Raw genomic sequence first — 26,200 nt, forward strand, 5'->3', positions numbered from 1 at the left:
CCATAATACCTTCTATGTCCATCCATGTTGTTACAAATTGTAAGATTTCTTTCTTTTTTATTTTTATGGCTGATAGATATTTCAAAGTATATATACACCACATCTTCAGTCTGTTCTTAGTAGGAGATTGTAAAATATTTAAAATAATTTGCCTAGGCCAAAGAGAGCCTATATTTTATCAAAATAATTTTGTGTTTTATGTTGTCTTCATCATATCTGTTTAAGAGAACCAAAGTATTGCTTTACAGTAATCTATAATCCTATTTAATCAAGTGTTCAAACCTGTTAAAATTTTTGACAACTTCCTCAAATCAAATCTTAAATGAAATCTTGATTTAAAACTGAAATTGGTATTTCCCAGAGAACCCCTGGAAAATCTCAAAACTCTTATTATTTCCCTTTATAAAAAACAAATATTAAAAATAATTTTGTTTAGTTGGTATGTTAAATTGCACGGGAAACATTGTCAAATAAGAGTGATGCTTAACCTTCCCTAGGTTGTATTTGTATGGCTAAATATTATTAATATAGATATTTCAAAAATTGTATGAAGCTAATAGAAATTTGCCAGAACCTTTTTTGTCCATGATATGTCCTGGTGTAATCTTACCTATTATAATTCTGGTTATTTAAGCATTGTATATTATAGAAATAATCAAATTTCTCTTCAATTACTTCATTTTTATAATGAACTGTCCTCAGATCTTTAACCAATGGCTATTTTATGTCTTTTATCATCCATGGATAGTTTTTGTTGCACTCTGATTTTTCCCTGAAAGCTCTTGAAATCAGCTACAGAAAAGAGTGCTTTGTCTTCAACAAAAAAAGTGACTATTTCAGAGATTCATGGAAAGGACTTTGACAGGTACTCTGGGGTACAGGCTTCTGAAGGCAATAGATCTCAGTATGTAAGATTGTTTAATATAGTTGTTGGTTTAGTGGAGTAAGAAAAAATGTGGGTTTTTTTATTTGTCATTTTAATGCATTAAATGGTGCTACGACAAAAAGAGTCAATTACATGACACTGAATGAACTAATGAGGAGTGATTATGATTTTTATGGTTATTGTTATGGAATATTGCTGGTTATTTAATGATTTATTTAAGGAATCCCCTTTTGCTTCTCCCAAGCTGTCTATAACTCATGACAGTTTAGTAGATTCGTACTTTAGTGAATAGAAATAAAAATTTTTTCCCCTACCAATCTCTTCAGAATTCAGAAATTTTTGAGTATTCTTGTTTTTGTGGCAACCAAATTATTTGTAAAGTTCAATAAGAATCTGTCTTTCTTGTAACAGGACATCATTGAAAAAATTAGTTGTATAACCAAGGCTTGACTGGGAGGTCATATTAGAGAATGATATATAGAATCAGATATTATCAGACAGTTAAGGAACTAAGGGTGACTTTATAGAGCTAATGCTTACAAAGCCCTTTTGGGGGAAAAAAAAAAAAAAAAGAAAACAGTCTTATACTTGGGTTCTCAGCCCTATCAATGAGTATGGACATTGACTTTCTAGCAAGCCCAGAAACTTTAAGGGTATTTTGGGAAACACGAGAGTAGAAGAATTCACCCACATACATGGGTATTGCAGACTCAATCTAGTGGTGAGTTCTTGGCTTGGTTTCCTATTGAGAAGTTTTAAGAAGTCTTAATTTGAGATTCTTTATTAAAAGTTCCAGGAAAGCAAACTCAAAAGACCTAAGTCATCAATTACCATTCTTGCTGCACTTATATAAATAATTAAGTCAACTCTAATGACACCAGACTTATTTTGTAAACAAGAATAAAAAAGGGGAATGATGCTAGAGAAACATTTTATGTTTCTGTGGAAAATTATGGTGTACCCCTGTAGGTTATTAAATTCCAGTTCTATTTATTGTCTTGAACATTTTGTCAATTCTAGTTTCCTCCAATATTTGGCCACAACTGTTGAAAATGTTTTGAATTTTTCTTCTCTCCTTCTAATTTGGCATCACTGAGAAGTAAAAACTGCCTTTTTCTGAAGCCTTGCGAGCTGAAATTGGATGACCTGATATAAACTTAAAAGAAATCACCACAATAGATCACATATGGTCAGGCTTATGCCTGCTGTTGTGTGGGCCCCTCAGAAAATTCTCTGACACATCTGATGCCATCACCAAGGGCATTCAACCTGTGAAAGGTGTTTCTCCCCCAAAATAAATAAATCTTCTTAACTGTAGGCCATCTGGACTCAAAACTGGGTTTATAGTCAGCTGCATCCATTAATCTTTATTTTTATTTTTCTAATCTATTTTTATTTTTATTCTAATCTTTTTATTTTCATAGACATTCCCCTCACTAAATGTCTGATTGCTCATACTACCTATTCATATCCTCTACTACCAAGTCTCAATTGCTGCTTTAGTTGGTCCTTAATGAATAAAGGGCAACATAATGAGAAATGGACTTACGTTGATCAAAGGAAAGGAAAATGCCTCTTCTTTCCTTGAATGAGAAGACATTGACAAAGACTCTCTTCTTAACTAAACTTTAGTGAGATTCCACTAAGTCCTTTTCTGGAGTTGGTCTCATCTTTGCCAGAACTGCATAGTCCAGTTTTAGCAAGAATCCTTCCTAATCATTTTAGAGAGAACCCCCACCCTTGATTTCTAATCACCCTCAGTATCTGATCAAATTCTGTACCCTCCTTCATTCTCCTGGTATATCTGATCACCCTGGCCTGCCTGCAGCAAGAATCCTGTTTGTTTAACTGCAATTTCTCTCCATCCCCAATGTTTCCTGTTAGTAATTTTCCTTCCATTGATCCCTACTTTTTTCCTTGGCTATAAATCCCCACTTATTCTTGCTGTATTTGTTATTGAGCCCAGTTCTATACGGAGGCCTCTTTCCCCCTATTGTAGTCACTTATGAATAAAATCTGTTTTTACCACTTTATTGTCCATCTCTGTTTTTTTTTGAATAATATGAACAGTATACAATCTGGAGAACAATGATCATATGTGTACACTGACAGATATTTCTACTTGCAGTTGGATAAAGCCAATGATATACAAAATGTGAATTGGTGCTTTGTGTACATATAGAATACTTGGGAGGGAATCATAGTTGTCAATGTTCTGTCCTACTTATTGAAAACCCAGGATATGGGAAAGATAGTTTGGGATCAGGGCTGATGAAACACAGTTGTGTGAAAAGGAAGGCAGTGCATTGATATTCAAATAAAAGAAGTGGCCTCCAGTGGTAATTTATATTGTTGTATTTATAGAAAACGGTGGTCATAAATATTCCATTTGGTTTTGGTTTCTTGTTCAAAGAGCTACTAATAATTATTAATGTTGTAAGTTGTAGCTTTCGAGTACGTTCCTGCCTTTTTGATAAACCATGTGAAGAATTGGGCAGCAAGTAAAAGTCTGGCTATGAGGAAAAAAGATGCTCATGTGAATTTTTAAAATGAGAGATAAAAATATTTCATTTTAAATAAATTTTATTGATCATGCTGTTACAGTCGTCCCATTTTTTTCCTCCACTTTATTCCCCTCTGCCCTGCACACCCCTTCCCACCAGCATTCTCCCCACTTAGTTCATGTCCATGGGTCATACACATAAAGTCTTTGGCTTCTCCATTTCCTATACTATTCTTAACCTCCCTCTGTCTGTTTTGAACCTACCATTTATGTTTTTTATTCCTTGTACTTTTCCCCGCATTCTTCCCCTTCCCCTCCCTATTGTTAACCCTTCATGTGATCTCTATTTCTGTGATTCTGTTCCTGTTCTAGTTGTTTGCTTAGTTTGCTTTTGTTTTTTTAGGTTGTGAGTTTGTTGTCATTTTACTGTTCATATTTTTTATCTTTTTCTTAGATAAGTCCCTTTAACATTTCATATAATAAGGGCTTGTTGGTCATGAACTCCTTTAACTTGACCTCATCTGGGAAGTACTTTATCTGCCCTCCCATTCTAAATGATAGCTTTGTTGGATAGAGCAATCTTGGATGTAGTCCTTGCCCTCATGACTTAGAATATTCTTTCCAGCCCCTTCTTGTCTGCAAGGTTTCTTTTGAGAAATTAGCTGATAGTCTTATGGGAACTCCTTTGTAGGTAACTGTCTTCTTTTTTCTTGCTGCTTTTAAGATTCTCTCCTTATCTTTAATCCTGGGCAATTTAATTATGATATGCCTTAGTGTGTTCCTCCTTGGGTCCCCCTTGTTTGGGAGTCTAGGCTTTGTGGACTTCTTGGGAGTCTATTTCCTTTGCCAGACTGGGGCAGTTCTCCTTCATTATGTTTTCAAATAAGTTTTCAATTTCTTGGTCTTCCTCTTCTCCTTCAGGCACCCCTATGATTCAGATGTTGGAATGTTTAAAGTTGTCCCATAGTTTCCTAAGCCTCTCCTCACTTTTTTGAACATTTATTTCTTCATTCTGTTCTGGTTGAATGTTTATTTCTTCCTTCTGTGCCAAATTGTTGATTTGAGTCTCGGTTTCCTTCCTTTCACTGTTGGTTCCCTGTGTATTTTTCTTTATTTCACTTTTTATAGCCTTCACTTTTTCCTCTATTCTGTGACCGTACTCAACCATTTCTGTGAGCATCCTGATTACCAGTGTTTTGAACTCTGCATCTGATAGATTGGCTATCTATTCATCATTTAGTTCTATTTTTGGAGCTTTGATCTATTCTTTCATTTGGGCCATATTTCTTTTTCTTGGTGCACCTGTTACATTGTAAGGAGCAGAGCTTTAGGGTTTGGCCAAGGTGAGGCGACCCACTTCGCTGCATTGTGATCTGTATGTGGGGGAAGGATCAGAGTGGGCACAATGCCACTTGCTGGGCTCTCACCCTCTTTTAGTCACTTCCCTGCTACCCACAAGCAGATTGTGCCCTTCTGGTGCTGATTCCTGGGGTGAGTGGTTTTGTGTACATTCTAGGACCCCATGGGTCTCTTCAACAAATTTTCCTGTGAGGCTGGGAGTTTCTCCCACCACCACAACCCCACAGGTTTTTATGACCAGCGACTTTGAGGCTTTATTTTCCTGTGCTGGAACCTTGGGTTGCATGATCTGTCTTGTTCCCCAGTTGTTCCTCCCAGTTTATCTGCATACAAATGTGGGATCGCCTGCTCTGCTAACTGCCACCTTGCTGGGAGTCTTCTCTGCCCTGGCTGCCTGTCTCCCCACTTCCTGCCAGTCTGAATGAATGTGTCTTCTTTAACTCCTTGTTTGTCCCATACAGTTTGATTTTCTGGCATTTCTGGTTATTTTTTGTTTTTAAATTTGTCGTTGTCCTTCTTTTGGTTGTGTGAGAGGCAAAGTGTATCTACCTACACCTCCAGCTTGGCCAGAAGTCAGATAAAAATATTTCTTTATAATGCTGATAATTCTAGTAAGACCTTTTTTGTAACTTACCTGACTGTTATGTCGCAGTAGTATATTTATTCAATACAGTATGTTCAACTGCTTGAACACTTATTTAATCTCAAAATACCCCATTTTTAAATTTGCAGATGAGAAATTAGGATTTTGTTTAAGAAAACTGAACTCTGGTATAAATGGTTAAACTTTGGTGCTTTCCAATACCAATATTTAACTTTTCAAGAAAGAAATGTATATGATTTATTGTCACATAGGTTTAAAAGTCACATTACTCCAAATGCAATATTATATACATATTGCTTCAGGAAAAAATGAAGAAACATTTTTCAGAACTAAATATAACTAGAGGCCCTGGCCAGGTAGCTCAGTTGGTTAGAGAGTCATCCTGATATGCTCCGGTTGCAGGTTCGATCCCTGGTCAGGGCACATGTCAGAATCAACAAATGAGTGCATGAAGAAGTGGAACAACAAATGGATGTTTCTCTCTCTCCCTCTCTCTCTTCTCTTCCTATTCTGTCTAAAACAAACAAACAAAATAAATAAATGCAACTAGAGAATGGATTAAGAATCCTTAATTCTTTCTCCCAAGGTGAAAGCTTTAACCTTTTGTTTCGTTTGTGACATGCTTATCAATTTAATGAATGATGGAGTTCTGAAACTCATCATCAGTGAGAAGTTTTCATAATTTCTAGGTTCAAATGTTCCAAATACCCAGAATTTTTTGACAAAGACACCAAATATTTGTTGTCATCCGACAATCTTTAATTGGGAAACAGGACTTTGTAATTTGGTAAAAGTAGTAAGAATAGAATCTGCTTGGATTTTGAATTCAAGGTCTCCTGGTTTCAAGTCTTTGTCATTGGGCCAGTCACTGGAAGCTTGGTAAGAGCACAAAAAATCCATTCTCTTTCACTGATAGGGAATATTTAATAATAATAAGAATAAATATATTGATACTTGATTGAACACAACTTTTCTTTGGCTGTGGGGGCCCAAAGACAATTTAAGTGACTGGTAACCTGTCACCTCTGATCACTGAGATACCTCAAAATTTAATGCTCACCTGAGAGTGTCATAGTTAATTAATAGCATTATCTTCCTTATGGCAAGATTTGCACAGTTCATAAATACTTTAAAAAGTTGGCATTCATAATCAGTTTTTCTAGAGGTATATTAAAAAGCTTTTTAAGCATGGCATTTTAATGTATTTTAAAACAATACTTTTATATAGCTTTCTTCAATATGTCTTAACATTACATTATTTGTTAAAAATAAATGAAAATTCAAGTTTGAGTATTTCTCTAAAACATTTAAAAATATGCCATGTTTTAGAATGTAATTTTTGGCTTGTTTTAATTATACTACCTTGCAGCTATTGTATGCAGGACAGAGCTATTTCTCTTTTAAATTTAGCAGTGGCTTCTGAGGAAAGTTTAATACAATTTGTTAAGAAATGAGTAGTTTCACCCATTCAAATATTATTAATCCAATTCATTCTGAGGGACAGCTTGTTAATTAGAATAATACATGAGCTGAAGCTACATGTATTTGTTCTGAGTAAATATTCTTTTCAAGAGTATCTTCTAGGTAACTGTAACAAAATAGAATTGAGCTCATTCATGTAAAAATTTATTTTGTTTTAGTACTTGCATATCTTTTTCTTATCTCCCTGTGAAACTGGTACTATATAATATTTTAGAATTGATATTTTAGTAATGGTAATAAACACTGAATTATTTTGTTGACCAAGGTAACTTGCCTACATTTAATGAATGCTTATTATTTATGTGATTCTATATTTGTATTTAGGAATACACAATATGTAGAGAATAAGCCATACCTTTGACACTTGTACATGTATTTCTACTTGTCTAATGTATCAGAGTGTGACTCATACAGGTTTTTGAATCAAAATTATCTTTATTAAAATAATTAAGAATATTATTAATATATGTTGCTTCTTTATTACAGAAGAAAATACTCAGGAAACATCACAGGTGAAGAAAAATTTGAATGAAAAAGTTTCTCTCTATAGAGGTGACATCACATTGCTAGAGGTAGATGCTATAGTCAATGCGGGTGAGTAATTGATTTTTTTGTGATGTATTTGTTTTACAAGTATTTATCATTTAAGAATATTTTTCATAAATAGGAATATAAATATTTTAGAAAAAGGTATAGTTTCTGGTATAGAAATGTCTTAATGTATTTCCCTTATTGACTAAAAAACATTGAGGATTTATTTTCGTGTATGTACCACAGTTAATGTGGTAACTCTACATAGTATCCATGCCAAGTTGAGATCAGTTGGACCAATGGAAAAGCAATAGATTGTTCCTTAGAAAGTTCTTTAGAAAGAAATTTAACAGCTATATTAGTGCTGGTTTTATGCTTAACAACTGGCCAACATAAAAACAAGTTTATCAAGCTTTTTTCTTTAGAATAGCTTATAAAGAGATGATTGAATTACACCAGACCAATGTAAAATATAAAGAAATTATGTTGGTGATTTTCAAACCTCAGTTCTTTGGTTTCAACAGTTCATGTTAGTAATAAAATGCTTTATTTTTATTATTTTAACAATTAATTATATAAATAATATCATGGTTGAACATGGAATAATAACTATTATTTGTGGTGCTCTGGATGTCCTATGTATTTTACTATGTGGCTATATATCAAAAAATATGTCATAGTTGTAATTCTATAAAAATAAATGTTGATTTTTTTAAAGGTTGTTTTTCTAAGGGGAAGAGGACTATTGCAATAAGAGAAGGAAGAATATTGCAATAGGAAGAACCACTTCAACCATGAGATTTATAAGCACCTCAAAGGTCAAACAAAATAGGGCTTTTTTTTTTTTTTTTCTGAGAAGAGTAAGTAGGCAAGAAAGAATTAGATGTGGAACAGTGGGGTGATTGGATGGCATCATCAGACAGTTGATCCGAGAATGTTTTCTCCTGAGGTCAACTGATTCTTGAGAGAGGTCATTAAGGAGCAGCTCTTCACCTACCATTCTCAAGGATGGGCCAAAGCTCAATGGCTTGGGAGAAACCTGACTAAAATTTGATCAAGTCTAGACATTGACCAACCAGAACAGTTGATGGGGACAAATAGTTCAGTTAATCATTTATGAGTCAAAGAATGGAAATTTGTAGGGTCTGGGCCTTGGCTTTGTCGTAGATTACAAGCCATTGGTTGTCCACGAGTTTTATCTAAGCCCTGTGAGGATGAGTGGTAGGGGTTAATTTCTTGAATGTTCCTGTTTTCCAGGGATACAGGATTCAGGTAAAGTCCAAGTTTGTCTTAAGTTTCTCTCTGGCGATGATTAAATTCACACGGTGTAGTAGGAACATCCTTGGTAGGTAAACAGAAGGGTCTCATGAAGAACTGGAATATTGTTCATGATAGAATTTATAGCATAGTACTGGCAACTTCGCAGGAAGCCTGAAAGCCTAGTCAGCTTTTTTTCCCTCAGAATGGGCTCTCAGTTGCTTTGTTCTGTATCTGCTTTGCCATAATCAGAGCTCAGTTTTTTTGCTTTCTGTTCTTCTGATACCTCTGTACTTCCTTCCTTCTCTGTTACCTCTCTAAAATATAAAGCTATTTGAGAGGATCTTGCAGGTGATTTAATGTCCACCCAATATGAGTCACTCTTTTTGGATAGAATTCCATCTTCAGATTACTTCACAGAGTACACATGTCTCTCATATCTGGTCTCTACAGACTCTTCATTTGTTGCATGGGTATCAGGATGCTTTCCTCTGGTCTGTGGGGCCTCTGGAGGACACAGGCTCTTGGAAAGTTCATGAACTCCTCTCAAGTACAGAGATTTAATCAGATATCACTGCAGTTATTAAGTTGTCAATGATTTATCATGCCATACACGTGAGCTTTAATATAAAAAATATTTTTATTAAAAAATTTTATTAGAGTGACATTGGTTAATAAAATTATATAGATTTCAAGTATACATTTCTATGATACATCATCTGTATATTACATTGTGTGTTTACCACCCAAAGTTAAAATTTTCTGTTGCAATATATTTGACATCTTTTACCCTTCACTACCCTCCTTCTTCCCTCTGGTAACCTCCATGCTGTTGTCTATGTCTATGAGTTTTTGTTTGTTTTTCTTGTTTGTTCATTTGTTGCTTTTGGTTTTATATCCCACATGAATGAAATCATACAGTTCTTGACTTTTTCTGCCTTACTTCTTTATTTTTTTCCTTTATATTGAATTTATTGGTGTGACACTGGTTAACAAAATTACACAGGCTTCAGGTGCACAATTCCACAACACATCATCTGTATACTGTATTGTGTGTTCACCACCCCAAGTCAAGTCTCTGACCATCTCCATTTTCTGTCTGACTTATATCACTTAGCATGATATTCTTAAGATCTTTAAAAGCTCTTGGGGTGTGTGTGTGTGTGTGTGTGTGTGTATAAAACAAACTTTTTGTATATTCTTGTAATTTTTAGCTGTTGATTCTAGTTTTTTCCTGTGGAGCACAAGTGAGGATGTGTACTTTCTTCTTAAATACCTGAAGACCACCTTCATGAGTTTTCTGTTTCTTATTATTAGTGTAATACTGAGTTGCCACATTAGTACATCTAATAATAGCAGTAATTACACTTTTTCTTGAAGTTTGTTAAATGTATATCCGTTTATCTCCCTCCCGAAGCTACAGACTTTCATTTTTAATGTTACACCCTACAGTTTATCTCCCTCATGAGGTTACAATTTTTCATTTTTTATGTTTGCTCCTACAGTGATGTCCTGCCCTTATGTTCTTTTATTTTTCATTTTAATTTTTTTCCCAGGTGTGTCCATTAATGTGTTTTTTTGATATATTTATTGATTATGCTATTACAGTTGTCCCATTCCCCCCCTTCACTCAACTCCATCCTACCCACCCCCTTCCTCCCACATTCCCCCACTATAGTTCATGTCCATGGGTCATACTTATAAGTTCTTTGGCTTCTACATTTCCTACACTATTCTTACCCTCCCCCTGTCTGTTTTCCACCTATCATTTATGCTATTTATTTTCTGTACCTTTCCCCCCTCTCTCCCCCTCCCAATCCCCTATTGATAACCCTCCATGTGATCTCCATTTCGGTGGTTCTGTTTCTGTTCTAGTTGTTTGCTTAGTTTTCTTTTGTTTTGTTTTTAGGTGTGGTTGTTAATAACTGTGAGTTTGCTGTCATTTTTATTCACATTTTTTATCTTCCTTTTCTTAGATAAGTCCCTTTAACATTTCATGTAATAAGGGCTTGGTGATGATGAACTCCTTTAACTTGACCTTATCTGAGAAGCACTTTATCTGCCCTTCCATTCTAAACGATAGCTTTGCTGGATACAGTCATCTTGGATGTAGACCCTTACCTTTCATGACTTGGAATACTTCTTTCCAGCCCCTTCTTGCCTGTAAGGTCTCTTTGGAGAAATCAGCTGACAGTCGTATGGGAACTCCTTTGTAGATAACTGTGTCCTTTTCTCTTGCTGCTTCTAAGATTCTCTCCTTCTGTTTCATCTTGGCTAATGTAATTATGATGTGCCTTGGTGTGTTCCTCCTTGGGCCCAGTTTCTTTGGGACTCTCTGAGCTTCCCGGACTTCCTGCAAGTCTATTTCCTTTGCCAGACTGGGGAAGTTCTCCTTCATTATTTGTTCAAATAAGTTTTCAATTTTTTGTTCTTCCTCTTCTCCTTCTGGCACCCCTATAATTCGGATGTTGGAACGTTTCAAGATGTCTTGGAGGTTCCTAAGCTTCTCATTTTTCCGAATTCTTGTTTCTTCATTCTTTTCTGGTTGGATGTTTCTTTCTTCCTTCTGGTCCACACCGTTGATTTGAGTCCCAGTTTCCTTCCCATCACTATTGGTTCCCTGTACATTTGCCTTTGTCTCTCAGCATAGCCTTCATTTTTTCATGTAGTTTTTGACCAAATTCAACCAATTCTGTGAGCGTCTTAATAACCAGTGTTTTGAACTGTGCATCTGATAGGTTGGCTATCTCTTCCTCACTTAGTTGTATTTTTTCTGGAGCTTTGAAGTGTTCTGTCATTTGGGCCAATTTTGGTTTTTTTTTGTCTTGGTGGTTCTGTTACCTAAAGGGGCAGAGCCTTAGGTGTTCCTGGGGCAGGGTAATACTAGTTGCTATGCTGTGACGCTGTATGTGGAGGTGGGGCGGAGAGGGAGCAATGGCGCCCGCTCCACTCTCCACCGGATTTCAGTCACTGCCTCTGCTACCCACAATCAAATTGGGCCCCTCTGGTGCTGGTTCCTGAGTGGGTGGGCTTGTGCACGCTCTAGGCTCCCTTGGGTCTCTCCAACGACCTCTCCTGTGAGGCTGGGAGTCTCTCCTGCTGCCGCCCCAACCCCCATGGGTGTTTTCAATCAGAGGTTTGAGGCTTTATTTCCCCGTGCTGGAGCCCTGGGCTGCGCGGTCTGCTTTGCTCCCCGCTGTTCGTCCCGGTTTATCTGTGCGCAAATGTAGGGGTGAAGGGTCTGCTAGTTTTCAGACTGCCTGCCCCGTTTGTCCCACACTCCGCCAGTCTGGGTCCCGCCATGGCCACGCGAGTCCTCTCCGCCTCAGTGCCCGTCTCCGCCCCTCCTACCGGTCTGGATGTGTGTTTCTTTTTTATCTACTTGGTGTCGGACTTCCTTGCCTTTCGATTTTCTGTCAGTTCCTGGTTGTGCGAGGAGGCGCAGTGTGTCTACCTACACCGCCATCTTGGTTCTCCCTGCCCTTATGTTCTTAATAAACACTTGATACTGTATATTTGTTAAAATGAAACACATGCAATTGAATTTGTGGCATCTCTGACCAGTAGCACATTCAGCATTTGGGACTTGACAGAATGAGCCAGTTTGTTTCTGATTGTTAAAATGATTTATATTTGATCTATAAATAAAAACAAAAAATATTTTTCCTGTTTTTTTAAATTGAAAACATCACAAAAGTGAAAACACTCCATCGTTATTTTGATTCTTTGTCCTTGCCTGTATGTGTAATTTTTTCATAGCTGCCACATTGTGTACAAGTGTTTGATGAATCAATAGGAAGGCAAGAAGTGAGTTATCACTCACTCCCAAAAACCACCTGGCCGGCATCTTTAGCTCATCTCTCTGGTTGTGATGATTATAATTTGGCCATATTCTGTATCTCACAAGGACAACCTCATCAGGAAGTTCCTGGGTAGATGGAAAAGAGATGCCAAATATACAGGGTAATGACTACTTATAGCTCTCTGCTGTGCAGTTTGGTTGCCTGGTGTGTAAGGAGAGGAACAGCTGTTAACCTTTCAGGTGAACAAGGCAACATGGCAGGAAACTCTGGGGCTGCCTCTAGTGAGAAGGGAAGAGGGGTAGTGCCTATAGTCAAGGTGCCAAAGCAGCCCAGTCATCACTTCTATCAGACTTCTAAAGTTCTCTTTCTAGTCCATGTTAGTACATTGGAATGCCTGATCTTACTTGTCATGAATGAAATAATTCAATATTTTAATTATTTTCCTAATAAAATGTGTTTTTAATTTCCTTAGATTTCTCCAAGTTCAAATTCAGGTTCTCATACCAATGATGTTTTTTTGTTTTGTTTTGTTTTGTTTAAACTTTTATGTTGAAATAATTATAGGAAATTGCAAATATAGTACAGAGTGTTCTTTCTACCCTTCACCTTCAGCTGTGTAAGCCTCCCTCAGATGTGACATCATATAATTATACAATATTAAAACCAGGAAATGACTTTGGTATATTACTATTAACTGGACTATAGACCTTATTCAGTTTTCACCATTGTTAACTTACATTTGTGTGAGTATGTGTAGTTTTGTGAAGTTTTGTTCCACATATAGATTCATGTAACTACCACCACAAAAAAGATGCAGCACTGCTCCACTAGGAAAGAAGTCTCTGATGCTACCCCTTTGCATTGTCATCCACTTCTCTACCACTTCCTCTTCTTTATGTCTATAGTTTTGTCATTTTGAGATTGTTATATAAATGCAATCATATAGCATGTAAACTTTTGAGATTGAATTTTTACTGCACATGAAGCCCTTGAGGTCCATTCCAATTGTTACATGTATCAGTAATTCATTCCTGTTTACTCTGAGTAGGAGTCTATTGCATGTGTACATCAAAGTTTGTTCAGGTATTCACCCATTGAAGGATGTTTTGGTTCTCTTCAGTATTTTGCTATAACTAATAGAGTTGCTATGAAGATTCATATACAGGTTTTTGTGTGTAGTAGCATATAGGAAGATCTGTTTAGTGTGACTAGGCCCTTATATGATTTTGTACTAAGCCTGTTGATCAGAGAATTTTGTTCTTTGCTAGAGCTTAGGGAGAATATATCAATCTAATTTATAGTTCAGTATTATATTCTTAGAGAGAACTTCACTAGTACCATAATCACAGAAAAATATTTTGTAGGACATATAATTTTTATTCATTTGTGAATTATGGGCTGTGTAATGAAAAAGTGGTTAAGTTTCCTACTTTAATGGGCTGGCTCTGGCTAAAGATTAATTCATTTGTCATAAAAAGAATTCCAAAGTTGAAATTGAGAAACGTTGATGTGTTTATTTCAATTTTCCCTGTACCCACCTACCATGCCAAGGACAGGTACATTTACTTTGTGGTTAATCATAGGTCAAGTTGTAATATGTATAAGATACATATGACAAATAAAATTGTATATCATTTCCTAGTGAACAGTCCATTTTAAGGCTTGTGTAAATGAAGAAATATTAAAGTGAAAAATGTAAATGCTATTTTCCAGTAGCTGAGAATGTGGTGGTTATTGTGTGTAGTTTTTTATTGGGATTATAAAAATATAAATGTAATACATCTTCCTCCTGCAGATAGCAGAACTTAGAAACTATCATACTATAAAAGTACTACTACTACTACTACTACTACTACTACTACTACTACTACTACCTCTTCTTTTGGAAAGACCAAAAACAGAGAATACAGTTTTACAACTGATAGTCTCAAACCTACATTTGTGAAAAAAAGGCAATGTCAGGAAAAAGCCAAATGAGGTCTCTTTTCTGTATGTGAGATATTCCACAAAGCCTATCATTTTGCTGAACATATTTATGAAAATAATCCTGTAGTGTAGGATTTTTAATATTATTTTTATTACAGTTGGCATTCAATATTATTTTGTATTACTTTTAGGTATACAGCATTGTGGTTAGATGATCATATACTTTATAAAGTGGTCCCGTCAAATTTTCAGTATCCACCTGGCATCATACACAGTTATTACAATATTATTGACTGCATTCCCTATGCTGTACTTTTGTGGTATTTGTCTTTCTGTGTCTGACTTATTTAACCTCTAGGTTCCTCCATGCTGTTGCAAATGGTAAGATTTTATTATGTTTTTTATGGCCAAGTAATATTCCATTGTATATATGTACCATTGCTTTTTTATCCACTTGTTTATTGTTGGGCACTTGTTTTGCTTCTGTATCTTGGCTATTGTAAATAATATTGCAATGAACATAGTGGTGCATATATCCTTTCAAGTTAGTATTTTGGCTTTCTTTGGATATATACCCAGAAGTAGAATCACTGGGTCATGATGCAGTTCCATTTTTATTTATTGGAGGAAGCTCCATACTGTGTTCCATAGTGGCTGTACCAGTCTGCATTCTCACCAACAATGCATGAGGATTTCCTTTTCTCCACATCCTTGCCAGCTGGTATGAAGTGATAACTCATTTTGGTTTTAACGTACATTTCTCTGATGATTAGTGGTACTGGGCATCTTTACACATGTCTATTGGCCATCTGTATGTCCTCTTTGGAGAAGTGTCTATTCAGATTCTCTGCTAATTTTTTTAATTGGGTTGTTTGTTTTCTGGTGTAGAGTTGTATGTTCTCTCATTCTGTAAGTTTTCCTTCTATGTTGTTGATGGTTTCCTTTGCTGTGCAAAACTTTTTAGTTTGATGTAGTTCCTTTTGTTTATTTTTTTATTTTTCCCTTGCTTGAGGAGATATAGTACAAAAAATATTGCTAAGAAAAGTGTCAGGGGCTACTGCCTATGTTGTCTTCTAGAAGTTTTGTGGTTTCGAGTCTTACGTTTAAGTCTTTAATCGATTTGAGTTTATTCTTAAATATGGTATATGATAGTGGTCTAGTTTCATTTTTTTGTATCTATCTGTTCAATTTTCCTAACACCATTTACTGATTAGACTATCTTTACCTTATTTTATGTTTTTGCCTCCTTTGTCATATATTAATTGACCATATAGGGTTTAGTTCTCACCTTTCCATTCTCTTCCATTGATGTATATGTCTGTTTTTTTTTTTGATAGTATAATGCTACTTTGATTACTATGGCCTTGTAGTATACTTGGATATCAGGTACTATGATACCTTTAACTTTTTTTTCCCTCCTCAAGAGTGCTGTGGGTATTTGGTGTGCTTTTATGGTTCCATATAAATTTTTGGATTATTTGTTCTAGTTCTGTGATAAATGCTCTTGGTATTTTGATAATAATTGCTTTGATTCTATAGATGATTTGGGTAGTATGGGTATTTTAATGATGTTAATTCTTCCTAACGATGAGCACGGTACAAATTTCTATTTATTTGTACCTTTTTCATTTTCTTTCTTAATGTCTTATAATTTTCCAAGTACAGGTCTTTTACCTCCTTGGTTAAATTTTTTCCTAGGTATTTTATTAGTTTGTTGATGCAATTGTAAATGAGATTGTCTTCTTAGTTTCTCTTTTTGATAGGTCATTATTGGTGTATAAAGATGCAACTGATTTCTGAATATTTATTTTGTATCCTGCTCCTTTACTAAAATTTTTAAATCAAATCTAGTGTTTTTTTCTTGGAATCTTTAGGGTTCTCTCTATATAGTATTGTGTCTTCTGCAACTAATGACTGTTTGCTTCTTCCTTTACAATTTGAATGCCTCTTATTTCTTTTTCTTGTCTAATTGCTGTGGCTAAGACTTCCAAAACTATGTTGATTGCTAGGACTTCCAATACTATGTTGAAAAAGAGTATTAAAAGTGGACATTCCTGTGTTGTTCCTGATCTTAAGGAAAATGCTTTTAGTTTTTCCCATTGAGCATGCCTGCAATATAGTCTTAAAGGCACATTCAAAATAGGGTTATGTCAATAGTTTGCTTTTACATCATAGATATTCTTTATCATTAAGGCTCATTTAATATAGTACTGGTAATTTAAACATGTATAATATTTATTTTTGAGTATATAATATTAATGCATGTTCATTGAGAAAATTGACAACTATAGAAAGGTATAAATAAATAAGATGTGTCAAATATTTATCCAGAAATAACCAGTATTAAAACTTGTTTAATATCTTATAGTCCTTAAAATGTAGACAATACTGTATGTGCTATCTTTATATTTAAACCTGCTATTTCCCACACTTATATATATCTTATTTTCTATATCTTTAAATGTTAACATTATTTTTTGTTATTATTATTCTAGTTTTTTAATTTTTATAAATAAAACTGTAATGAATGTCCTGATACTGAAATTTTAATGAACATCTCTGATTATTATTTTTAATTAATAATTTTTAAATATATTTATTGATTATGCTATTACAGTTGTCCCATTTACTCCCCTTCACTCCACTCCATCCTGCCCACTCCTTCCCTCCCACATTCCCCCCCTATAGGTCATGTCCATGGGTCATATTTTTAAGTTCTTTGGCTTCTACATTTCCTACACTATTCTTACCCTCCCCCTGTCTATTTTCTACCTACCATTGATGCTACTTATTCTCCATACCTTCCCCCCTCTCTCTCCCTCCCAATCCCCTGTTGATAACCCTCCATGTGACCTCCATTTCTGTGGTTCTGTTCCTGTTCTAGTTGTTTGCTTAGTTTGCTTTTGTTTTTGTTGTAGGTGTGGTTGTTAATAACTGTGAGTTTCTGTCATTCTTACTGTTCATATTTTTGATTTTCTTTTTCTTAGATAAATCCCTTTAACATTTCAATGTAATAAAGGCTTGGTGATGATGAACTCCTTTAACTTGACCTTATCTGAGAAGCACTTTATCTGCCCTTCCATTCTAAATGATAGCTTTGCTGGATACAGTCATCTTGGATGTAGGTCCTTGCCTTTCACGACTTGGAATACTTCTTGCCAGTCCCTTCTTGCCTGTAAAGTCTCTTTTGAGGAATCAGCTGACAGTCTTATGGGAATTCCTTTGTAGATAACTGTGTCCTTTTCTCTTGCTGCTTCTAAGATTCTCTCCTCCTGTTTAATCTTGGGTCATGCAATTATGATGTGCCTTGGTGTGTTCCTCCTTGGGTCTAGCTTCCTTGGGACTCTCTGAGCTTCCCGGACTTCCTGGAAGTCTATTTCCTTTGCCAGACTGGGGAAGTTCTCCTTCATTATGTTTTCAAATAAGTTTTCAATTTCTTGCTCTTCCTCTTCTCCTTGTGGCACCCCTATAATTCGGATGTTGGAACGTTTCAAGATGTCCTGGAGGTTCCTAAGCCTCTCCTCATTTTTCCGAATTCTTGTTTCTTCATTCTTTCCTGGTTGAATATTTCTTTCTTTCTTCTGGTCCACACCGTTGATTTGAGTCCCAGTTTCCTTCCCATCACTATTGGTTCCCTGTACATTTTCCTTTGTCTCTCTTAGCATAGCCTTCATTTTTTCATGTAGTTTTCGACCAAATTCAACCAATTCTGTGAGCATCTTAATATCCAGTGTTTTGAACTATGCATCTAATAGGTTGGCTATCTCTTTGTTGCTTAGTTGTATTTTTTCTGGAGCTTTGATATGTTCTTTCATTTGGGCCATTTTTTTTTGTTTTGTTGCTCCTGTTACATAAAGGGGCGGAGCCTTACATGTTCACCGGGGTGGGGTAAAGCTGGTCCCTGCGCTGTGACACTGTATGTGGGGGAGGGGCCGAGAGGGAGCAATGGCTCTTGCTCCATTCTGTGCCGGATTTTAGTCACTCCCTCCACTACCCACAATCAAATTCGGCCCCTCTGGTGCTGATTCCTGAGTGGGTAGGCTTGTGCACACTCTAGGCCCCTGTGGGTCTCTCCAATGACCTCTCCTGTGAGGCTGGGAGTTTTTCCTGCTGCCGCCTCAACCCCCACAGGAGTTTTCAGTCAGAGGTTTGAGGCTTTATTTCCCCGCATTGGAGCCCTGGGTTGTGAGGTTTGTTTTGCTCCCTGACTGTTCCTCCCAGTTTATCTATGGGCGAATGTGGGGCCAGGGGTCTGCTAGCTGCAGCCTGGCCTGCCCTGTTCCACAGTCTTCCACCTTGCTGATTCCGCCAGTCGCAGCCTTGCTGTGAGTCCTCTCCAACCCAGCTGCACCTCTCTGCCCCTCCTACTGGTCTGCATGAATGTTTCTTCTTTATCTCCTTGGTTGTCGGACTTCCATGCAGTTTGATTTTCTGTCAGTTCTGGTTGTTTTTTGTTTTTAAATTGTTGTTGTCCTTCTTTTGGTTGTGCAAGGAGGTGCAGTGTGTCTACTTATGTCTCCATCTTGGCCAGAAGCTAACATCTCTGATTATTTTTCAAATATATTACTTAGAAGGAATTACTAGGTAGAAGGGTATAATAATTTTAAGAAATGATTTTGATATCCATTGCTCCTTACAGTGTTACAATGTATTTTGTCAACGGTGATATATCGGTACAAATTCTTGTAAATACTAGGTTACATCATTATACAATCAAACCTACGAGTTTAATAGTGACTAATGTTATATATTTTTTGTTTGTGATATTGAATGCTTTTTTATATTTATTGGGCATTGTGCGGTTTTTTAAAAGTTTTATGTTTATATTCCTAATCAGGTTTTCTATTGGACATTTGTCTTTTTAAATTGGGGAGAGCTTATTTATATATTAATAACAGCAACCTTTGCCACATACATTGCTAATATTTCTTCTAATTTGACATATACTTTTCAAATATGTTGATGGTATATCATCATGTTCTTCATGTGTTCTTATTGGCTTCTTTCTTTGGTATTGAATTTAGAATGGTCTTTGCCACTCTAAGGTTAGATGAATAGTCTCCCATATTTTGCCCTAGTTTTTAATGGTTAATTGTATTAATCTTCATGTAGAATTTATGCTCCTGAAAGGTCTGAAGTAGTGAATCACATTTTAAAATTATCGTGGCTTTCATACATGTATTATAATTTGGGATTGTGTGGTTGCCATTTAAAATATTTTTTTGGATAATCTCATCCTTTTATTCTATCAGATAAAATTTAGAATCATTTTGTAAAGTTCAAAATCAGAAAAAATAACAAAAATAACCACCAGAAAAACAAAATTCCAGAAATATCAATGGGATTTTAATTAGAAATTTAGGTTATTCAGGGAGTTATGACATCTTTACTTTTTTAAATTAATTAATTTATTTTTATTCAGTTACAATTGTCTGCATTTTCTCCCCTTCCCTCCACCCCACCCCAGCCAGTCCCACCTCCCTCCCCCATCTCTACCCTCCCTCTTGATTTTGTCCTTGTGTCCTTTATAGTAGATCCTATAGACCTCTCTCCCCACTATCCCCTCCCCACTCCCCTGTGGCTATTGTTACAATGTTCTTAATTTCAATGTCTCTGATTATATTTTGTTTGCTTTTTTCTTTTGTTGGTTATGTTCCAGTTAAAGGTGAGGTCATATGGTATTTGTCCCTCACTGCCTGGCTTATTTCACTTAGCATAATGCTCTCCAGTTCCATCCATGCCATTGCAAAGGGTTTAAGCTCCTTCTTTCTCTCTGCTGCGTAGAATTCCATTGTGTAAATGTACCATAATTTTTTGATCCACTCATTTGCTGATGGGCACTTAGGTTGCTTCCAGTACTTGGCTATTGTAAATTGTGCTGCTATGAACATTGGGGTGTATAGGTTCTTTTGGATGGGTGTTTCAGGGTTCTTAGGGTATAATCCCAGCAGCGGAATTGCTGGGTCAAGGGGCAGTTCCATTTTTAGTTTTCTGAGGAAATTCCATACCGTTTTCCACAGTGGCCTGACCAGTCTGCATTCCCACCAACAGTGCACTAGGGTTCCCTTTTCTCCGAATCCTCTCCAACATTTGTTTGTTGATTTGTTTATGTTGTCCACTCTAACTGGTGTGAGATGGTACCTCATTGTGGTTTTAATTTGCATCTCTCTAATGGCTAGTGATGCTGAGCATCTTTTCATATGTCTCTGGGCCCTCTGTATGTCTTCCTTGGAGAAGTGTCTGTTCAAGTCCTTTGCCCATTTTTTAATTGGGTTATGACATCTTTAACATAGTGAGTCTTTCTATCTATAAATGAGCTGGTTATTAGATTTATTTCAATCTCTTCCTTCAAAATCCCTCAGTAAAGTTTTATAGTTTTCTGCATATGGACTTAAAACAGTTGCTTTATCCTGTCAAGTGTATAATTTTGTTGCTATTATGAATGGTGTCTATTTTTTCTATTTTTTATTTTATCAGGTTATTTTTGGTAATATAAAAAAGCTATTAATTTAATAATTGTCTACCTTGCTGATATTAATTTTAGCTTTTTAGTTGATCCCCTTGGGTTTTCTAGGCACATACGTGGTTTGTTATACACACCATTTTCCTGTCCTTTTTACTGAATTGGCTACCACATGATTATAATGTTAAATTAGTTGTGGTAAGATATTCTTGCTCATTCTTGATTTTAATGGGAATGCCTGTAGTCAAGTGTTTTGCAATTCATTCATTTGCTCATCACCAAGTGATGAGCAAATTATTTTAGAAAATAATTCTAAATTTTATCTGATGTTTTATGTATCTACTACATGACAAGCCCTGTGCTGAGTATGAGAGACAAAATGTGAGAAAAACAGATATCTAAGCTTTTGAATTTACAATCCTGTGGGTGATTTTAATTAAACAGTTATCTAAATATATATAAATTTACAATTCTATAGTTTTGAACTGACAGATTGAGGCTTTTATTGTAAATATCTTTTAAAATTTTACTAATTGTAAGGAATCCTGATATTTCAACTATAAAGCATTTAGGTCCTTACTGGAGAGTTCATTCTATGAGGAAAGTTGAAATAAAAAATTAAAGGATTTACCACAATGGAACAATTATTTTAAGTTTTTAAGCAAGTATACAAATTAGTAGTTTTCAATTTCTTTCTATTATTTCTTTGAGCTTTTGGAATTTTTTTCTTAATATAAACTGAGAACTTAATTTCATGGGTTTTTTTGTTGCTTTTTCTCTTTGAAATAGTTCCTCCATCTTTTAATCAGTTCTTTTCATTCTTTTTGAAGAACTCAGTGCCATGTAAGAGTCTGTTCAGTATAAACTTACTGAAATTTCAGACCTCTTAATTTGGAATAGCCAGGTATTAAACAGTTAGTAGCTAGCTACAAGTTACGTATGGGGTGATACTGTTGAAGTTTCTGGGAGTGGTAGTGCTTAGCTTAGAGCCAATAATGTTCAAAAATCACGTCCTACTTCCCTTGCTGCAGATTCACCCCAGCACCCATTAAAGCTAAACCAGTAAAAGCGGAAAAAAATTACTGTATATCAACTCTCCCTTCACTTTCCTCCCTCCGTTATGCTAGAACTTGCTGAAAGCTTTATATCACTGCTGTGGGTAGATGTCATTTGGCCAACCTGTGGGATATGTTTGAGTAGACAGGTGTGGGTAGTAGGGTAGGGAAGAACTAATATACTTTTTGAGCTGAATTCTTAACACTACTATAACTTGAAGTGTGAACTTCCTGCTGTGAAAGATCTTGGTGTTTTCCCTTTAGTGTGAGGATAGAGAGAAAACAGGATTTCTGTGAGGGTGGAGTGAAAGGATGAATGAAAATGAGGCTTGGTGATATGTTAAATGATCATTTATATTTGTTATTTAGCTTAACATCCAAATATATATTTTTTGAAATGTTTCTGCTCTTTGACCTTCTCTTTTTTCTGATCTATAAATTTTTCCAAAGGAATCTGTGAAATCAAATTGATCATGAAATGCTCCAGGAAATTAGAAGATAATTCTCAAGAAAAAATATTTGCCAAGGATTATGGATAGCTGCCAAGAAATTTCTGCTGAATTTTCCATTTTCTAGCTTGGACTCCGACTGTCACTACTTTTAGGGAATACCCCTTGGAGTTCAATAGTACCATAGTCCTCAATGGACTTTGAAAGACTAAAATAAAATAAAAAAAAAAAGAATGGGGAAAGTCAGCTCCTGTGATATTTGTTTTATGTTTTCAGAGATTTTTTTATCTGAAAATTCTTCTGTGCACTTAGGGAAATTTATATTTTGTTTGTCACACATAACGGTGAACTGAATTTTAAAAATATTTGAAAATATTTGGGGGGTCTTCTTATAAAAGGAATATACTTTAATATTTAAAAAAGGAAAATATAAAATACAAAGAACAAAACATTATCCATAATGTTCCCAAACATACACATCATTGTTTGTATAATTTCGGTGTTTATGTTTCAGTTTCTTTTCATTTCATAGATACATTTTGATTTTCATAAAATACTGCTTAAATTTTTGTTCTTAAATACTATGGCCATTTTTAATATGGCATTTAAAAATATTTTATTTATTTATTTTAGACAGAGGGTGGGGGGGAGAAGGAGGGAGAGAAACATCCGTGTGCAGTTGCCTCTCGCACGCCCCGTCCTGGGGACCTGAACTGGCCTGCAACCTAGGCATGTGCCCTGACTGATAATCAAACGCTCAGTCCACTGAGACACACCAGCCAGAGCTGTATGTCATTTTTAATAGCTGCATGATATTCAGTCATATACATGAATGTTAATTTATTTGACTCTCTCCTCACTCTTGGAAATTTTGATTGTTTTTTTTTTTTTTACTGTTATAAACAGGCTAAGACAAACATTCTAGCAGATATATCTTGGCAAAAAGTATTTAGTTATTCCCTTGAAATAAATTCCTTGGAATTTATTATAAGAAATGAAATTACAAGAGTATGAAAGTTTTTAAACTTTTGATGGATGTAACCAAATAGCTCTATGAAAAGATTAAATTAATTTATATCTCTCAAGTTATGAGAGTATGTATTGTCCAAACTTTACCAATATTAAGTTTAATGAATTTTTAATCTTTACTTTTGAGTTATACTTTTTGTTATTTAAATTTCCATTTGAAGACAGGTAACATAGCTTTTGGTCTTACCTTCTGGAATAAAAAGCAGGATTTTATTTACATTTTATTGGCATTTATAAGGTACAAGTAACATGATGGTGGTAGCCAGGAAGCATTAGGTGAGGTGGGGCTGGTTTGAAGCTTGAGGAAGTGCTTAAGGTTTCTCAACTGAGAAACCTGGTAGCTCAAGTTCAATGCCACTGCTTCTGTTTCTGAAATTCAAGATGTTGGGGGCAGAGATGGGCAAATTCCTTGAGAGCAGAACTGTTTATTTCACTTTCAGAGTAGTACCTAGCATATAGCACAGCACTTGACACTTGGGGACATCTTATGACTATGGCTTCAGTTTTTGGAGGTGACCAAGCATAGTTGCTCTCAAATGTTGAACAGTACCTTAGGCAAGAAAGTCTCTGTGGCTAGAATGGGTGGAGTTCCAAACATAAACGGCTGTGCTTGAATTACAATAAGGGGAGTGGGGAAGTAGTTTTTATTTCTGCTGGTAGTTAACAGTAAGTACAAATACTGTGCACCATACTTTAATTCTTATAATTGTGTGATTTGTCAGAAGTTGATTATAGTAAATTTAACTAGAATTTGAGCTTTATAATGATGCTAAATGATCACCTATAAATTGAACCTAATCAACAAAACAAACAAGCAAGCAAAATATAACCAGAGACATTGAAATAAAGAACTAACTGACAGTAACCAGAGGGGAGGACAGGGATAACAGGGGAAAGGAAGGGAAGGGTCGTCAAGGAACATGTATAAAGCACCCATGGACAAAGCCAAAGGGGGTGGGATTGAGGGTGGGAGGTGGGGGTAGCTGGGGCTGGGGAGAGTGGTGGGGGAAAAATGGAGACAAGTGTACTTGAAAAACAATGAAAATATTTTTCAATTATAAATAAAATAATGCTAAATGACATTTCATGAAGCCTAGGGATGTCTACCTTATGTGAACATTTTTTGAAATTCTCAATGATTTTTACTTTAAATAATTTAAAAAAGTTATATAGTAAAATTGAGAATTTTTGCTGTATACTTCTACTGATTTTAACTAAAGTGAATGTATATTTTATTTGTTACATATATAGGTCAACTTAACTTTTAAATGTTATTTTCCTTCTTTATTTGTGACTTCTGGGGAGGTGCTACTAGTGGGTTGAAAAATATCTGGGTGACGTCCATTGTGTTGTATTGGCTCAATATTATTGTAGTCATTTGACTATTAGTTTACTTAATTCTTATTCAGTTAAGGCCTTGACTTATGTGTGTATGAAAAGGGAAAATTGACATTGATCTCTGAATTTTAATAATTAACTCATATAAAAATTAGTCTCCATATATAATAATGAAGAAAATTAACTCATCAATAGAAAGTAGATATCCTTGCATTTTCATGAAATATACATCTGTTAAACTCCAGCAGCTTTAGAGAACTAACTGATTTTTATTACTTTTGTGTTATAGAATAGTCCTTTATGAAGTAAATTCTATATACTTAAAAAGGAAAGAGTCAATGCTTGATACCTGAGTAAGAACAATACTCTTATTTATAGCTCAGATTTGGTGCTTTTTGATTGACAAGTGGTTTATTAAACTTGATATTGTATAAAGAAAGATTTTGACCATTGTGATAAGGAAGAAATATTGAGACTTATTTTCAACATTCTTACTTGGTTTTGCTTTCTAGTTATAGAGGCAGCTAATGTTTGCTTTAGAATGGGGACAGAAATATATTTTATTCTGACATATTATCAGCAGCTTTCCCACTACTCTTTTCATTTTTGTAACTTTTTTATTGTTCTTTTTTTTAGAGCTAAGTTTACTTTTTTAATTCTAAAAGTGTTTTATTGTGTTGACTTTCTTTCTTCTTTCTTTTTAAAAAATTGTTGTTCTATTACAGTTGTCTCATTTTTCCCCTGTTCCCTCCCCTGCCCTGCCTATCCCTGGTCCCACAGTCAATCCACACCCTATTGTCTATGTCCACATGTCCTTTATACATGTTCCTTGACTAGACCCTTCCCCTTTGTAATTGTTTGAAGAAATGCACTTATGACATGAAACTTCCTCAGCTTCTTTTGACCTTGAGTTACAATCTGATTTGCTTTGTTAAGTTTTAATTTTATGACACATCACATCTCTATTGTGTCCAAAACTAAACTTCAGAGTGGAGGTACATTTTTCTACACTGGGATTGTGAGCAGAATAAATGCCAGAGAATTATGTTTAAATGAATGTGTATGAATAGGAATGTTGAATAGGCTAGGTACTGCTTCCCACATAAACAGCTTGTTAATGTGCAATCAGTCCCTGGAGTTGCTATGAACTTGGAGCTTAATGAACAGGTGGAGAAAGAGGATGAATCCCAATCCAAAATGGATCTGACAGCTTATCAGGCTATTTCACTGATTGCTAATCCATTTCATTTGGCAATTTAATTTATCACACAGTTATAATTTTTATCCCTTGGGTTTCCAGGTGGAAATTAATTCAAAAACATGTCCAATACCATGCGGTTGAGGGGACCTGTTTAAGCTTTGTGACAACATTTAGAAATAAATTATTTTAAATGCATAAAGCAGATTTCTTTTACAATTCCACTTGTGTTATTCAGCTCTTTATTAAAGTGTGTAAATGGTACTAGTGTTTGAGGGTATATCATGACAGCAACTAAGGTTTATTTGTTCCTGTAA

At 35.4% G+C, this 26,200-nt stretch overlaps 1 protein-coding gene across 1 annotated transcript in view; it reads left to right on the top strand.

The window, feature by feature from the left end:
• MACROD2 (mono-ADP ribosylhydrolase 2) overlaps positions 1 to 26,200 on the top strand; it is a 2,068,729-nt gene that overhangs the window by 83,603 nt on the left and 1,958,926 nt on the right. Inside the window, exon 3 of the mRNA XM_071221798.1 lies at positions 7,321 to 7,428. Coding sequence (XP_071077899.1) covers positions 7,321 to 7,428 — 108 coding nt within the window. The remainder of the gene's footprint in view (positions 1 to 7,320; positions 7,429 to 26,200) is intronic.

The sequence above is a fragment of the Desmodus rotundus genome, chromosome 6, assembly GCF_022682495.2.
Source record: "Desmodus rotundus isolate HL8 chromosome 6, HLdesRot8A.1, whole genome shotgun sequence".
In the NCBI taxonomy this organism is placed as follows: Eukaryota; Metazoa; Chordata; class Mammalia; order Chiroptera; family Phyllostomidae; genus Desmodus; species Desmodus rotundus.